General features: G+C 40.1%; 1 protein-coding gene across 1 annotated transcript; it reads right to left on the reverse strand.

The window, feature by feature from the left end:
- Positions 1–308: 308 nt before the first annotated feature.
- si:dkey-183c6.7 (urea transporter 1) lies at positions 309–17,835 on the reverse strand. The gene is made up of 8 exons (XM_042401492.1): positions 17,709–17,835; positions 16,966–17,155; positions 16,212–16,340; positions 15,105–15,294; positions 11,002–11,149; positions 2,733–2,867; positions 878–927; positions 309–621 (listed from the first exon to the last, which is right to left on the reverse strand). Exons 1-8 carry the CDS (start codon positions 17,833–17,835, stop codon positions 439–441), a joined length of 1,152 nt encoding a protein of 383 aa, XP_042257426.1. The 3' UTR covers positions 309–438.
- Positions 17,836–18,062: the final 227 nt, after the last annotated feature.

Below are 18,062 nucleotides of genomic sequence, written 5' to 3' on the forward strand. Positions count from 1 at the left end.
TCTTTCCCTTTAACTTGGCTACTTCCTTGTTTTTTTATGTGTCAGGGTAAGAAATGGTGAGTGCCAGTGATTAATTAAAAGCTTGGAAACTGGTGAAAGGGACAGAAACACAATCACGCAGATGGTAAAAACTTTCTTGAAACATGTACACATTTAATAGAAAAGTTTGGGTTACAATAATAAAGAGGTGCAGATCACAACTTTGTGATACTCCATAAACATTTTATTGCTCAATATACATACATAGTAGATACAATAAGAAACAAAGGCTTCCTCAAAGTGTTGAATCTCCTTTTTAGAGTCACTGGTAGAGCTATAGTGAAATGGCAGTGTAACGTATATTATAATAATGTGTATATGTATATATTCCCATTCAACTCAGCACTTTGAAGTACTGATACAGTACTGTGTGTGTGTGTTTGTGTGTGTGTCCTGGCGCTACACATCAGTGCTCTCTCTTTCTGTGGTGCTCCCAGCTTCCCATTGGCTGCGTGAGCGCAGGTTGTGTTCCGGGGCCATGACTTGACCAATAGGGATGCGGTACGCCGCTAAACTGCCAGTCAGCAGCAACATCAGTGTGGCTACCAGTGTAGCTGCCCAACTGCATGCTGGGAGACCCACCTAGGGAGTGAGAAAGAGAGAGTGTGTGTGTTTAATTATGTACAAGATTGGGTGGAGTGAGTAAAAAGGTTTGTTAAGTGTTAAATAGCTGTATGTCTACCATCAGTCAAAATTCAAATAAATCATACACAAGTAAATGCAGGTCAAGAATCAACAAAAAGAAAAAAAATGGACTAGACCTCTTCAAAAAAAAAAAAAGTGTTGCAGGCTTCTCTGTGTTGCAGCTTCATACATGGCTTGGGGTGTGTGTACTTACAGTTCCCAGCAGATTGCTCAGAGCAATGTCACCATATGCGGAGAGGAAGGCTGTGGTGGAGAAGAGAAGAGATTTGGAGCTAAATATATCCTCACACACACTCTGTATCTTTCTACAGGTTGCTGACATATATACAGTGGCAGGAGCAGAGGTTGACTGCAGTTGCTCCTGATAGTAGACAAGCTGGAATCTCCAATTAAGGCCAATTTACCAAATGGGAACAGATTATCTCTCTGCCAAACCGGTCAGTACTAATGGCCAGCTGGGTGCTCCAGCTGCAATTTCAGATTTAATTGTGTGCATGATTTTGTCAGTTTGTCTGTATTCGTGAAAGTGAGACAGGGCAGCTGGATCTAAATGGATTAATTAAATTAAGCTTTGATCTGACAAAATGATTCTTAACCTTTCAATGCAATTAAGGCCATTCAGCAAAGAGAAATGTAGAGACACTGTAAAAGGATGTAAAGGAGATGGTTTAGATAAAGACAGAGGGAAGGAGATGAAATCAATTTAAATAAGTTAAGAAAGATAAAGGAGGGAGTGGAGTGAAAGCTATTGGGAGTGAACTGGGTGCAGTGAAGGGGAAATATGTATGGAAACAAAGTGCCTGCACAGTATAAAAGCAGACTGAATAAGCTATGTAGTATGATGTATTTACCTACTCATCATTTTTAGAAGCACAGCTGAGTTTAACCAAAGCATATCTGCTGACTGTTTTTGGTCATAGTGCCCACATGCCTCCACATTTCTGCATTATGGAGCATGTAATTGATTCAGCAGGAGGATGAGTTCATGATTTACTGAGAGGAGCAGTGATGCGGTAAGTGACCAAGTGATGTCTCACAACTTGATACCTTTCAAACACAAGCAGGTGGAATTTATGACAATGTCATTGTCCCATAGAAACAGTTTTAGTTCTACTATCTAGTCCATGTCTGATAAAGGCTCCTAGGACAGAGAGTCTTATAAAAAGGTTCAGTTAGAACTGACACTGGAGAGCACTGGAGACTGACAGTCAGTGATTCTCCAGTCTTTTTATGTGTCTCTGAGAAATAAGTGTTTATAGATCAAAGAGTATGTAGCTGAACAGTTTGATATAAGTTTCTTTGGTTTCAAAATTGACAACAGCCATTGCAGCCAGTGTAGTCCCAAGATGAGGTCAGGAAAAGTGTGAAAAATACATAAAATGTAAAAGAACTCAGGGTATTTAGATTTAAAAAAATATAACAAGTTAAAAATCACATGGTAAAAATTTCAGTGTAAGTGCTAAAGCTAAAGGCTCCGGTTGAAGCACTTTAAAGAGATGTGGATTTGAGTATTCCTTGAAAAACTTGTCACTGTCACTGAGAATTGAATTGAAACAATTCAGCACTATGGACAGAGACAATGAGAAAGACAGCATATGAATGTTTCAGCACCATGGACAGAGCATGCTGAAGCAGCTTGTTTGTTTCTGTCGCCCTCCAGTGCCTGAGGTCAGTAATGAAAAGAATAATGACAATATCAATATCTTAATATTCCTGCAAAATACAAGTAAGGTTAACCAGTCTACAGCTGAATGTTTCGCAAAATCATATTAATTTGGTTCTTGTTCTTGCCAAAAACTATAAAAGGTATTAAAAGTTGAGTTAAAGCAAGACAGTTGCACAGATTTAGCTTGTAGTTGCAAGGCTTCAAAAAGGAGTGGGTTGAACCATGGATCTTCACTATTCTCTTTAAAAAAAATCTGATTTGTGAAAACTGTATGATTTATCATTAAGTAATAACACAAATTCTCACTGAATCACAGGAATGATGTATGTATGATACATGTAGTGCAAACATTTTGGGAAAGGGATGTGTGTTTGTGTCTCACCACTGGCGATGGCAAAGAGGTGAGTCCTCCAGCTGAAGGTGAAGAAGAGTCCTCCAACAGCCATGCAGCCCAGAGCTCCATTAAACCCTGACAGACCTGAGTACAGAGAGGCATGACGCACTGCCATGGATAAACCTACACACACACACACACACACACACACACAAACACAGATCATACTTATGTCTTCTTGAATCTGCAGTACTAAAAGAATCCATGTGATGGTGCTAGACACATACTGTTGTTGCCTTCAGTTCATTTAATTTGTGGGTTACCTAATAAGGAAATGTTGTTTTGTATTTCTGATTTGTCCAAGTCGGAAAAGATCATCTGTGTTCAGCTGTCAGTCAGTCATGTGATGATGGGATGATGGTGAGTAAGGGGAAGTGCTGACAAAGAACTGCTCTGTCTCCAGTGAGCTGGAGTTACACTATGACAAATGGTTTTACCTTCTCAAGTCTTTTACTGTAAATAGACTGTACGAGCAATGAGACGAGGAGACAAGAGAGAGAGTGAAAGCTCTGGAAGAAATTCATCCCAGATGACTATTAACCTCTGAGGATACTTTTGACTCACTTCATTGTCACATTATCCCCTCTTCATTTGCATTTGTATCACTTAATATTCATTTTCACATTATGTGAAACATGTAAATTGACATTTTAACACAGCCTTGTGATATCACAACACCAATATCAACATACTTTTTTGAGACAGCTTTTTATCCCTGATTCAACCTCTGAGGTACTGCTGCAGAGTATTGATGTGGTAGGTGGATGAACACCAGGTCAATGTCTCACCACTGACTCACATCCATATTAAGCAGGCACCTCACTCTGACGCTGAAGCCATACACAGACTGCGCAGGGGGCATATTGACAAAGGTAAATCTCAGCGAGGCCAAAGGCATTGCCAGCTTCAGCAGCAGCTGCACCATGTCTTTCTACCCACACGTGAGTGAGAATAACAATAGAATCACAGTGACATCAGAAAGAGTAGGGTCACTGATTTCAGCTGCAAAGGCCAGCAAGCTCCATGCAGAATAAGGAAACAAAATGCTTCATCAAATAGGTTTAGTTTTTGTATATACAGTATAAGAAATTGCAAAAATCAAATGAACTATGTCTTATTCTGGGTTGTTAAACCCCAAAAGTCACTCATGAATATTCCTATTTTGAAGGACTAACATTGTGAGAGAAGTTAGTAAAAAGTATCTCCTTCAATGTGGTCCACCACATTGGTCCAGACTGAGATATCTCAACAACTACTGGATAAACAGCTATGAAATTAGATACACATGGTGCCCAGAGGGTGAATGCTACTGACTCTGATTTCCTATAGCGCCACCAACAAGTTAAAGTTGTCACTTATTCAGTGAAATATCTCAACATCTGCTGGATGGATTGGCACAAAATGTAACATAAGTTGTTGCCAGAGGAATGAATCCTCTGACTTTTCCTCTTGCCCCACCATGAAATTCATAACTAATTGCTGGATTGCCATGAAATTAGGCACAATATTCATGTTGCTCTTAGGAGGAATTGTAATAACTTCAGCAATGGTTTTAACTTTTAATTTAGCACCATCATCAGGTCAAAAATATAATTTGATTGATTGATTGATTGATTTTGATTGATTGAACAAATAGATGCAACACTAATGACATTCTCATCAGCCTCTGTTGTAATTTGAGTTTAATGCTAATTAGCTAATGTTAGCATGGTAACACATTAAGACGCTGAACATTATACCTGCTAAACTGCTCACATCAAAATGTCATTGTGAGCTTGTTAGCATGAAAATGTTAGCATTAATCCATTAGCATTAATTGGTCAAATACAACACCACTACCGCCTACAGCCTTATAAATTATGCTGCACACCAAGCCAGAAGGGACAATGCTGCATCTCTCTCTCTCTCTCTCTCTCTGTCTCTCTCTCTCTCTCTCTCTCTCTCTCTCTCTCTCGATCTGTGTGTGTGTGTGTGTGTGTGTGTAAGCAGAGGCCATCAGTCCTGTTGCCCCACCCAGTTAATATTCTGCTGCTACTGTTCAGCTCTGAAAGGAAAGAGCTTTAAAATACTTACTGACTGTTTCTTTGATATATACAGGACTTATATTTGTGGGAGCATAAACCCTGCAGCAGAAATGTTGTATTTTTTACCTTCCTCAGTCACAGTAATATCATAAAAAATTACTGAATGCTGTCTGACTGTGCAGAAGAGTGACCCTCAAACCATCCATTTGCTTTAGGCCATATATTATTTACACACACATGCACAAGGCTGAATGTGCCCCCGTTTGCATTGTCATACGACAACTTTGGTAATTGTCACATTTTAGTCAGAAGAAGCCTTTTCAAACCTAATTAAAACTGAATAATAGCCAAGCTGAACAAATGACTAAAATTACATATAAATATTCATACAAATACTGTTGTTTGCTGTGTTAATTTTTAACCTTAGCCGTTGCTGCAGCTGCTAAACCCTGCATCATTCCTGTATTAATACTGCAGGATTTTCCAAAGAATTCATCTGCAGTAACTGTAAATTTTGGAAGCTCTTCTGCAGATAAATGACCCTCAGGCTGTGCTGTGATTGATTTCCTTATTATCAGCCTCTGTGAGCTGCAGTTTAGCAGTCTGGTCCTGAAGCAGACTGACCACACCCCAGTGCTGCCTCCTCACTCTGCGTGTGTTTGCTGGGCTACTCTGCCATCCGCTCCCTCTTCACCACTATCTGTGTTTGTTTTTTCTCTTTCACAGCTACCCTCTTCGCTCTTCTGTAGTTGGTCTTTAAACTCTCCGACTCCCTCCCTAATCATCTTGTCTTTTCCTAATTCCTCACTTCATTATCTATCTCTCCATCCTCCATGTTCCTGCTGTTTCATTCCCACCATTTCCCTTTTGTTTCTCTCACGCAGTGCTTCCCCTCCTTCCTTCCTTGCTTCCTTCATCACACCCCTCTGCTCCACTCGATCCCTCCCCATATAAGGGTGTCATTAAAGTCTAATGGCAATGTGGAAGGGAGGCCCCAGAGGATACTCAAATTTTTACTCTTTTTCTACAATGTGTGTGTGTGTGTGCGTGTAACTCTCAGTGTGATGTTGCCTATGCTAATAGAATGAGTCAGAGAGTTCTTATCATATCAAACCCAGTATCTCCTCTCCTCTCCTCTCCTCTCCTCTCCTCTCCTCTCCTCTCCTCTCCTCTCCTCTCCTCTCCTCTCCTCTCCTCTCCTCTCCTCTCCTCCGGTCGTTGCCTGCATCAAATCACAGTGACTGGTTGCAGACTAAATGGAGGACAGTGTAATAGGTTGGAATGAACAACTGAAATGAACTGTGCATAATGCCTTGTTTTGCAGTGTTAGAGGATAATGGCTAACTTTTCTTTGAGGGCTTTGCTCTTCATTCAGCGGATGGATCCATCATTCTGTCCTTTGATGCCTTCAGGGTGATAAGTGATGCTTCTCTGTATTTGGGCTCATTTGTCAACACTGTCCAGATATCAGCATGAGCTGTAGAGGGAAGTATTTGTTGCTGTCTGTGTTGCATTTAAGTATTGTTCTACTTTGTATGTGTGTGATTAGTCTTTATTTCTACCAACATTTTTCTTACTAGGAGACTTATTTCAGATGTCGTTTAGGCCTGTTTCATTGTGAATTCTTCTAATGCTTGTAATGGTGTGTGTTAAGCATTTTAAGTTTGTGTTTTATCCACCAAGGATTACCCTCAAGTTAATTAATTTATTTGCTCTTTTTAGAAGTAAATCCTCGCTGTATAAAACCTCTATTTGACCTTCATTACATTAATGAGGTCGTTCAGTAGCACTGAACACAAAGGCGAATGTGAATGCAATTTGTTTTTAGGGATATTTGGTCAAAAACCAAGGCATTTGCAGTCCAACCAATGAATCAACATTGTCATCCCTAGAGCCACGCTGCTAGCATGGCTAACTTCATTCCTTTCAGTCACTGACGTTGAATTCTTCAATCATTACCCAGACTGTATAGAGACAGTTGCTCTTCTTAAGGACTGTTATACAACACCCAGAGGTCTGACTCAAGACCATTAGTGTACAGCTTTGAAAATAACTCAGTGAACAGCTGAAATAAAGTTCTGAAAGTGGGTGTTACCATGCCCTCTGTGTTTTGCCTCAGGTGCAGATGAAGTAAACATCCCTACGCATTATGACGTTGCCATGTGGAGTGCCATGTAGCACAGGTCATAAAAAAACACAAAAAAATCTCTAACCATAACCTTCATGTCTCCAAAAAAATATAATTTCTTACTGGGCGCTGGGGCAGAATTGGATCTCTTTTGCTTCTTTTTCCTCTCTGCTGTCTGATATTCTGTCTACATTATGTCAAACCAGAGATGAAAGATGTGAGGTTCCTACTTGAAAATGTGTTTCATGTTTTGGTTTCACATCATAAATACAAAACTACTTTAAGAATTCAGAGTTGAGCAGTGAACTCCAGTTGACTCCAGCTGCTTCACACTCTATTTGATCCCTTTTCTGAAGCATTTCAACAATTATTCTTGTACAACACAAAAACAGCAGGAGGTGGACGCCCTGGCCTACATACAGCCCCTGAACTCCTCCTCCGGAAACCCCTCGTGGGAATAGTTCACACCACCAGTTTAGAGTGACAGCTCTAAATATGGCCTCACACTCGAATTTCATGTTGGTTTTCCTCTCTCTCACCCATGCTATTGTATTGCTCCCTCTCACAGACAAACAAAGTAGGCATCATACTGATTAGCATGGTGATAATGATGACATCACACACACCTCCTCACACACACTCCCACCTTCTCTTCCCCGAAACCAAATCGGAGTATCTTCACACTCAGCATTTTGCAAGTGGTAAAGGATAATGAATGCAGAGCAGCAGAGAAGAGGATGATGTGAGTGAATAAAATAAGAGGAAGAGTTATGAAAGATGATGAGATGAAAGGATTAAAGAAGATAAAGAACTTGGAAGAGAGAAAAAGGGGTTGTTAGTGAGGGGGAGGTAAGACAGAAGAGGAAAGACAGACTGTCAATTCAATACACACTAACACACACATTTTAAGATCTCTTGATCATTTAGGGCTTCCTCTTTTCTTCTCTACTGCATTTGTAAGCATTTTTTGGGACTACTTTTCCTCTTTCTGCCTTCCCTTTTCCTCCTCAACTCTTTATCCCTTTTCTCTCCTCTCCATCGCAATCTGACACTTTTCTCCATGTCTCCTGACACTGATCCTTCTTTTCCTCTCTGGTTCTCTGTCACGCAGGATTAAGTTTTGAATCTGACCCCGTGGCACTTATTCACACTCTTAACTCTCTCACTGTGTGTCGCAGCTTCATTTGTTTCTGTGTGCAGGCATGTGTGTGTGAGTTCAGGGCAGCCAGTTCCCAAAACTTAATGGTAAAAAAAACGCATCTAACAACACCAAAAGTTCAAATCCTATGATAACAACATGAAAAGTTTTCATATATCCCTTTTCTGTACAAATTACAAAGTGCTTAACAATACAAAAGATGATCAACGTAACACTATAATACTGCATGAAAGTACAAGACAAAAACAAAGACTAACAATGACAAAAAAATTAAAATGAGAGCAAAAACAGGTAAAAGAGGAAGATAAATACATGAAATATATTGTAGATTATATTATACATAGGTTTGAAAGAAGATATTTAAAAGGTGTTATTCAATATCTTTCTTATTCCCAAACAAAGTCCCGTCAAAAGATGAAAATCAATAGTTTGTATCTCAATACTCTCTGACTTCACTACCCTGTCTGTGACACTCAGCCGCAAGCAAATTCACTCCTGCTGAAGATTTAAATCTTTAAAATGTATAAAAAGATATATCTTCATTTCTATAAATGACTCAGTAAAAAAAGCAGCTGGGCACCATGGTTTTTAGCAAACGTTAATCAAACAAATGAAAGTTGTGCTGGGGACTATTTTTAGATGTGGATAAATAAACATTTGGTGCCCTAAAGCACAAAGACAGTGTAAGTGGAAGTGACTCAAAATAAACTTGTGATAATGAAATTTATAGCAATAAGGGAACATGTAACCCAGGGCAACAATGTGGCTCATGTGTTTTTGATGGTTTTGGTCTTTCCAGGGGATTTGTTGGCAAAAAGAAAAATATTGAATATTCTTTAAATAAATTGTTAAAATCAAAGACAACCAGAGAAGACAGGGAAGACTTAGTGTAATATGCTCTTGTCCCTTAGAATTAGTTAAACGACCAACAGCAGCATTTTAGATCTGCAGAAGACAGGATATTGCCTCTGGTGGAGCCCTGAATTGCAAGCATCCAAATGAGAGTAATAAAAGCACAGGTGACTTTTTTGAGATCAGTGAAGGCTGGTAATGACTTCATTTAGGCTAAAGTTGGAAAAAAAGAAAGTCACTGGAGTGAACATGGAAAAGCAATGAAGGAAGGAAGGGAGAGGATATACACATGACAGTAATCAGACCTCCTATTTGCTATTTTGCTCTTGTGCATTTAGCTGCCACGCTCCAGTCGTCTGTTTCCTCTCCACTCTTGCCTACACAATCTCATTACAGTCACATTACAGTCACAATCATCTTTGATTACTTTCTTGTCACACTGTTGTTTTTATTGCAGCAGTGTGTATGTGTGTGTACGTGTACCTGCCACTGTTAACATGTGTCCACGCCACGGGTTTGCGCAAGTGTGTATATGTACAGGCTCACTCACACTCCTCTGTTTTTTACAGTATGACTCATAACTACAAACACAAACACACACACGCACACACACACACACACACACACACACACACACACACACACACACACACACACACATAACATGTTTCAGGACACTGCATTGTACATATAGCAGTAGATGGAAGCAGAGGCTGAAGTCTTTTAAACTCCCAGCATTTCTTAGCCTTTCTATCTCCCTGAACAGAGTTGCAGTGAGGCAGATGCAAAAGGCAGATGCAGCCACAGGCCTGTGTGTTTGTATTTAAGCCAGTAGTTGTCAGCACCCTGGCTAATTGCTCTGTGTCTGTTGGAGCAGCCTGTGGGCAGCTGCTGCTGCTGCTGCCTGTTTTACAATTTCATATTTTATATGTGCTGCTGACATTCTGTCTTATTGCCAGAGGGATTCATAAACCCCACCCGCCTTTAACCTCGTTAAAACGTACTGTAATTCAACATTTGCCATGCGATGTGCCAGGCCTGAAATCTATATGAGGTTATGAGTGATGGTTTTATAAATGGAAGTTTTTTTTCTGTCACCTAAAAACAAAAGTGAATGATGCTGCAATATGGTTTTGGCACAAGTAGGATTACTAGTGCAACTGCGACTGCAGCACATAGTGTATAAACCAAATAAAGCAACTACTGTGTTGCTTATATACGTTTACATTATAGTTCACCATTATAGTTCACTACATATGCAATGTAGTGCAATATAAGAAATGACATAAGTGGAATTGATAAGATAAATTTAAAAAACATGAAGGGATGCTGTTTAACTTTCAAGCTGTATGTTTGTATGGAAACCTGTCCCGTCCAATCACAATTCATGATGCAAATTATGAAACTGGAAGTTGTTTATTGAGGGTAGTCCAGCCATGTAGTGTCACATGTCCATAAAGACAGATAAAAAATGGTTGATATCCTCACTCTGAGTTCTTTGTGTGGAGCAAGCTCCAAAAACACTGGGTCCTGCATTTTCCATAAACCCATTTTAACTAGTAAATGGCTACATTTTTCAGAAACCTTGCTCCCAGTTTGATATACAGGCTTTCCATTAAACATGTGTACTGTCTAAGTCTGAGCTGAGATAACCTTGTCAGTCTTGACAGAGCCACAGAAGGCATTATACAGCTCATTTAACAGGCTGAGTATTACTCCCCATGACTACTAAAATGACCTTTGTAAGAAAAATCAGTTAAATTGACTTTTAAATGATAATGCCCAAGAGGGAGTGTTATATAGTGTGATATTGGCAATGCTTGCACTCTTAACATAATTATTACATGTGATATTACATTTGTAGTTCCCTGTAGTAACCCTGAACCCCAAAACAACCTGGATACCAGGTCAAGGTTGCAATCGCTATGGAAATGTCAAAAACAGACCCAACCACTCCTGCATCTAATGTGACAAGGTCCTTATCACATCACAATGTATGAGGCTTGGTGTTGATGCAACAGAACTAAATAAGAACACAATAATATTTCTATTTTACTCCCACACAACTGCATAAACACACAGACTGAGACTCACCGGCTAACGTTCCGATTGCTGATCCCAGCAGGGCATGGACAGCCAGCAGCGGGGAGTAGAGAAGAACAGCTCCTAGGATGAGGAGGGAGGGCCCCAGAGCACCACAGGCGAAGATCTGACCCACACCAAGAGGGATGCCGTGCAACACCTGGGCAAGAGAGAGGAGTTAGAAGCCACAGTATTATTTAGCATATGATTACATACAAGTTGTATATAAAAAGAGAGCAGAAACACATACAAAAACATGATGACAAAATGTGTGGAACCTATTCAGTGGCTCTTTTCCCAGTTGAAATCACCCACTCTTTTCTTCACCCAGTTAAAAACATACACACACTCACATACACACATATGCTGCATTCCCAACAGTCAGTGAGAAGTGAAGAGTTTCCATGGCGACGTGATGGGTGCACCTGCCCGTCGCTGATATTTACAAGTCATAAATGGTCTTTAATTATATTGCTGCTGCACAAGTCTTTGTGTGTGTGTGTGTGTGTGTGTGTGTGTGTGTGTGCTTCTTTGCGTGCAGATGTGTGTGTGTTTGTGTGCAATAAGATTAAATACGCTGTCGTGGTGATGCAGCCAGAGCGCCATCCTCAGCAGAGTGAAAGCTGGAGACATTAAATATAAATAGGACCGACGTCATCGCGATCTCTGGAGAGAACCAGAGGAAAGATGAGAGGAGGAGAGAAGGAAGGAGGGAACGGAGATGGGTGAAAGAAATGGAAGGAAGAGAGCAATGGAAAAGATGAAAAGGGGGAAAAATAGAAGAAGGGGGAAGAGGAAAGAGGAAAGAGAGAGAAGGAGGGAATCTTGGGATGAAATTGTTTAATATTAAGGACCATAACAGAAAAAAAAAATCTGTGACTTTATTGTGCTGTCCTTGAAAATTGGTTTGCATGTAGCAGTTGTTTATTGTGAACTGAACTTTGGAAAGAGAGGAGAAGAGGATCAAAAAGACAGGGGCAAATGAAACAGTGATGGAGAAAGATGTAGAGAGTGGGAGAAGGAGGGAGATTTTCCTGACAGGAGCAGAGAAATGGAGAGAGGCTGAAAGGAAGAGAAGCAGACAGATAAAAAGCAGGATTTAGAGGTTTCAGATCTCTCAAGTAACAAACCAAAGGGAATTTATGAAATGAAAGGGACAGCACTTATAAGGTGAGAGGCAGTCAGATGGAGGGGAAAAGGAAGGAAAAGATATGAGCTGAATATTAAAAGGAAAGGAAAAGAGATGGAGGAGAGACATAATCTGAGATAGAGTGGCAGAAACTTGGAGAGATGGACATGCTGCGCCACAGGGCGTGATGCTCGTTAATAGAATAGTGTGTAAATCTTGACTTTATATTCAGGACACCTAACAGCGCTTAGAGGGTTTAGTCAGTGTAGCTAATCTTGTTTAAACAACTTCACAGTCAGTTTGCAGATCGCTGTGTGAAAGAATGCACTCAAACACCCTTCTCCACTCCTGGCTCTTAGCATGCATCTAAGACACATAAACGCCACGTGCTGAATAAATCCAACAACCTCAGTCGAATGTTCTCTCATTAGTCATGCAGTTTTATACCAAGAGACACTTATACAGCTCTAGTTAGATATTGTCTGTGTCTACAGTACTGTGTGAGGTTTCAAGGTTGTTTTTTTTTGCAGATGATAATGATGGCCTTCATTTCCACACTGATGTTGTAGAACATATTTATGGATTCATTTATTTTTAAATGATGGCAATTTGACTTCAATGGTCTCCTGATGTTTATAGTTTCCATTTCATCTCGGCAAAATGCGCTTCACATGACTCATTCTGATGAGATTACTGTAAAATCATGGAAATGCTGTGGGACTAATAGGGACGCCAAAGATGAGAGGAAAGACATTGGCCTTCTGAGGAAAGACCAATGTTTCAATTAAAAAACGATCAAAGTAGCCGTTAATTGATCACGACTTGGCCTTTCCAGTATTAAAGGAGCATCAATTGAATTTTTAGGCCACCATGGGAGCAGACGAACAAGCTGGAAACACAAAAATTGACATGTTATCTTTTAAAGTTGATATAGCAAAGATTTTAGCAAACATTTACCTATTTACTTTGCACATCCAGCAGACACATAGAGAAAAAGAAGTCCAATATTCATGCCTCCTGTGCCTCTGCTCTGGTATCCACCCACTCCTGAGGGAAATATCTGGCTTTTTAGCCGCTAAATGATTCATCATGTTCAGTTAGTCGCTAACTTTGTCTGTCAGCTGTTTGGTGTTGGGTAGGTAGTGCATAGAGGGTTTATCACATAATATGAGCTTTCTCACTGGAAACACGTGTCTGCCGTGGCTAAAAAGCGATGCCGATGAAAGCAGGGAAAATGAACCAAAACAGTAAAGATTGTGGGCCATAAAACCAAAACAATGAGCTGAAAGACAGTAAAAGGCTCAGTAGAGCTGAGGGGAACTGTAGAGTTGGGTTAAGATGTGAGTTCATCATTACAAACAAAACCTGTCACATGACACATAGTCATCTGACCCATTGTTTATATAAAAATATTGATTAGCGCACCTTTAAATCATCTCATTGGACAGTATACTGGACATATACCACAATATAATAGAGAAATGTATGTGTATGTGTCTATGTGAAGAAAGTTGTTTGATGTGTCTGAATGTGATGTCTTGTCTGAAATGTCTCTATATATTCCCTTCATTTGGAAGAGGATAAACTTTTGTGATTCAGATCACATATAGTAACGTGTTCTGTCTGTTTCCAAACACTCTTCATGCATCTAAATGCCAGTTGGCTCGTAGAAATCAAAAGAAGTCTACAGTGATAGGTGGATTCTGGTGCCAAAGTCTTATGAGAAGGAGTTCAAGGTAACTGCATTTCGTTTGAATTCACTGGTCAAATTTTCTTTACAAGGTTTACTGTGCAACAACTTGCATTCTGATTGACTGGACTCTCAGTAGCACAGGGATTTAGCTCTTGAGGTCTTATTGTTGTTTGTTTTTTCTCCTTTATTAAGGTAACAGCTGCCTACAAATTCTTCTTCAGTGTATCCTCTCTGCATCCTAAACATTACTGACACTCATGAAAAACCTTAAACCTGAGCTTCTCTGTCCCTCACCAATTCTGAATATTATGTCTCAGCTCACAGTAACTGAACAATATAACACCTCATCTTGAATGCAACAGCTTCACCTCCACTATGAGTTTCAATCACTAAGATTTGTTAATTAAAACAGTTTGGACTGATTATAATTTCCTGACAAGAGCTCCATCAATGGCTGTTGCTAAGTAACTGGTGAGTCATAGCTGGCTGATCTTATGCATATTGTGTTCCTATCAGTTACTTGTTCGCTCTGGAGACTGGGCTACACCACGGCAGCTGCATCAAGGATAACTCTGGCCTCAGTTCAGCTTGTTTTTTGTCTTTCAGTAATCTTGCTTTATCATATATCCTGCTTCTGCCTTCTAATATTTACCTTTGAGACTACTAATGAGCTGCACCTGTCCTAATCACGTGAATTGATGAGCTGCCTCTGTTTAAATATCACTGCAAATGTTACTCTGACAGATACCCTCATGATGGCAGCTCGCCTGGTGAAATGCTGATGAGGAAAAAATGCTAATTGAGCCTCAAAGTGAAGTTTCCCTTCCTGTCTGAGCAGATTCTGGTAAAAATACCACACTCACAAAACACAACTTGGCAAATGAAAACACATTAACCATCAACTATTTCACTAGATTGTAGTAGTAGTAGATTTTATTGTCATTCCAAGAAACTAATTTGCATTCATAAGAAACATGGTCTTTGTTAGTGAAATGTGCCTTACATACAAACAGAATGCACAAACTATGGCTTAAGGTAAAACCAAAAATCTTCAGCAGAGTAAATGTCACAGGTGTGTTTCTTAGATTTACAGTATTTATAGAAGATTTTAGAAAATGCTCCCTCTGTATTTGTATTCATGTTGTCACAAGCAGAAACTCTTTGGAAAGGTTTTTGTGTTGGTGAAGTTACAGTAAGTAAGCTGAGATTTGAGCGCTGGGTGCTGAATATCAACCTCCCAGCTACCAATTTATCTCAACCTACGCACAAACATTTAATGAAATGTTTCCGTACCTCTACTGCGCTCAGCCCTGTGCCATTGGGCTCCAGCGCACCCGGTGGTGTTGCAGGATGGTGAGGGAAATAGGGGTTATCTTGGCCGGTACAAAGGAGGTAGAGGACAATGACGATGTTGAAGGGAAACACAGCGACTGGCAAGTCCCAGCGATCCAACACTGAGGAGAGGCCACTGAATAGAAAGACACTAGAGAAAGGGAAGAAGGATGAGACATACTGATCGTTTTTAATTAAACTGACCTTGTTTATATGTAGCAATGAAAGCTATGCATGCTTGACCTTTGCACACTTTAAACACTAAATGCAAAGCCCTCCCAAAATTACTTCTTTGTGGCATCATTTGACATATGCTCCTCATGCACTCTATGTTGTGAGTGAACTGGAGGCGCTCCTAATGTATTCCCTTGGATGTTGTGATGAGACGAGGTGCATTTGCATATTACCTTTAGCTTTCACTCTGGAAATGTGCGTAGAAACTTTTGACATATGCAGGTTGATTTTTTTGTTTCCCTTGGAGACAGGGAGGTTTTCTAAAGTGCTTCCTACAGTGACTCAGCACTGTTGTGGCTGAAAAATGCCCATTAAGTTTTTGCTTTGGTCACTTGCAATGTAGTTTGCTAAAAATGAGTGTTACAGAAATTTTAAACCATTTCACCTCTACCTCATTTTTTTCAAAGAAGATATTGCTGTGAGGTACATTTTGATGGCTGAAGATGCAAACCTAGCTTTTGGTGTGATGATGCTTTACATGGTAGTTGAAATTGCAGTGATAGAATGTGATTAGGTGAACACTTAGTGTTTGTACTACTGTGCACATCCTCTTATGACCTACAGTACCCTCAGTAAAGTGTGTGACCTGGTTTTGTTTGCATCCCACTTCTCACCGACAGATGTGGCAGATAAGAAATATGGGTCATATGGATCATTCTTTTAATGGTTGAAGGTCTCAGACAAACATGACACCCTGATGACAGGGGCACCTGCTCCTATTTATTTTGGAAGGTAATGTAAAATAATGTATTTGGTTGTTTAGTTTGGAGGAGTTGTTGGATAGTCCCCCATAACTATTGTACTGTGAGTAGTGTGTGTATATGTGTGTCTCACCATGTAGCTGACCCCAAGCAAACAGGCAGCAGCAGCCACCAGTACCACTCTCCAGCTGAGCTAAACACTCCCATCAGCAGAGACACCAACATGCCATTAAAGCCATGGAGACCTTTTGACACCTCAGCACTACATACACACACACACACACACACACACAAACAGGGAGATTCACATTTACGTCTTGCATTTTCTGCCTTTAAAATACATAATATGGCAACTGTTCTGTAATACAGTGACGTCCAGTGAAATCATAATATGTCTTCATGATCAAAACACACATTAGCGTTGAAACAAACTGTTCATTTTTAATGAGCCGAGATCCCAGAGTGACACTTAATTTATTCAAAATATCAGACTTGAAAACATTTGGAAACCCAGCTCAAGCATAATTATTTTTAAACCTCAAAACAAGGTTGTGCACCAGCGTGCTACACTGTGCGTGTCATAAATACTGGGACAGGAACTAAAATAAGAATTGCCAGGCAGTGGGTGAACGCAGGACAATCAGTCACAGAGCTGTTATTCTCATGAATTTTAAGTACAGCCCTCGGTCAACTTTAGTTCCAGGCAGACTAAATTATAGGCTTGTGCTACAAGGTTGCCTTCCGAGCAACAGCTTTTTAATGAGGGTTCAATTATTTAAAAAGGACATTTTTGTTCTGTGTTTTTAAAGTACCTATAGGTCATTACAAATGTACATATAAATGTATGCTTTTTTGAGATTGTTTTGTATTTGTTCATATCATTCCACCTGTCCTGTCCTATGATAACAGCTGTTAGCGTAGAGGCCAGTACACCCAGAGTTCCCAGCAGGCCCTGCCAGGGGGAAGCCCAGTACAATGCAGCCAGGATGAGAGCACCACTCAGCGGGTTGTTGGCTAGAATCACCCTGGTCACCCCTCTCAGGCCCCACACCGCCAGCTGCAGCACAAACCACTTGTCTGAGGAACACAGAAAGAAAACACGGTCTCTGAAAACAACATTTTCCTTGATAGAGTCCAGTGATTCCTTCCAAACCTTGTGGGATTATTCGCATATCCTACTTATTTTTCACAAATGCGGCACAAAACTTTTTTCTCAGTTGGAGTTCTCGGTGCCAATAAAGGGTTTTTAAAAAAGAATCAAGATAGGAGTTTAATGATGATGATGATCTTTTATGTTAGCAGAAGAGTACAGCAGCATTCACTGTGGGAGTCCTGTGATGATTACATCTGCATATTTTAATGACAAAGTAAGCATTTCAGAATAATTTATTCATGATCACGGCAGCTAAATATAAACCAAAATCTTGTGATGTTCCTTTTTTGTGACGTTTTCGTAATTAATCACATTATAAGAAGACTCAGACTTGATAAATTGTGCTCTTTCCAAATCATATACTTAAAGGTCATACCATTTAATACAATTTATGCTTGACATTAAGAATAGAAGTAAAAAAGTTGGTTTGTTTGTACATAAACTTTAAGGATGTAGCAGCGTAGAGAGTTTTCCTACCCTGTATGTACTCATCCAAGTGCACCATGTCCCCAGTACACAACAGCAGACCGTTCAACACACGCCGACCGAGGCTGGCATGTTTCCTGCTGGCCTCCTCAACCTCTGTTTTGGTATCCATCCACATCCCTGCAGCTGCTGGGCCGCACTGCTACAAATGTGATAAATATGTTGTGGTAATGCTGGAAAATCCCCAAAGTTCCTCTATTCATTGATTCCTATTTTTGTTCTTTTCACTCCTCTGTTGCTTCTTTCTCCCTTCCTCCTTCTTGTTCATCCCTCTTCTTCCTCTCTCCTCTCCACTGAAGGTTTAAGGGGATGACTTATAAACTGGTAGACCAGGTAACGTATTCA

The sequence above is a fragment of the Thunnus maccoyii genome, chromosome 22 (genome assembly GCF_910596095.1).
Source record: "Thunnus maccoyii chromosome 22, fThuMac1.1, whole genome shotgun sequence".
NCBI lineage: Eukaryota > Metazoa > Chordata > Actinopteri > Scombriformes > Scombridae > Thunnus > Thunnus maccoyii.

Bases quoted from the DNA above. Each gene is read 5' to 3' on its own strand.
- si:dkey-183c6.7 (XM_042401492.1), bottom strand. From the start codon at position 17,835: ATGTGGATGGATACCAAAACAGAGGTTGAGGAGGCCAGCAGGAAACAT. The intron at 15,295-16,211 runs GTGAGACACACA...CCCTTTCTCTAG, and splicing joins TGCTTGGGGTCAGCTACATG to TGTCTTTCTATTCAGTGGCC. The intron at 622-877 runs GTAAGTACACAC...CTCACTCCCTAG, and splicing joins TGAGCAATCTGCTGGGAACT to GTGGGTCTCCCAGCATGCAG.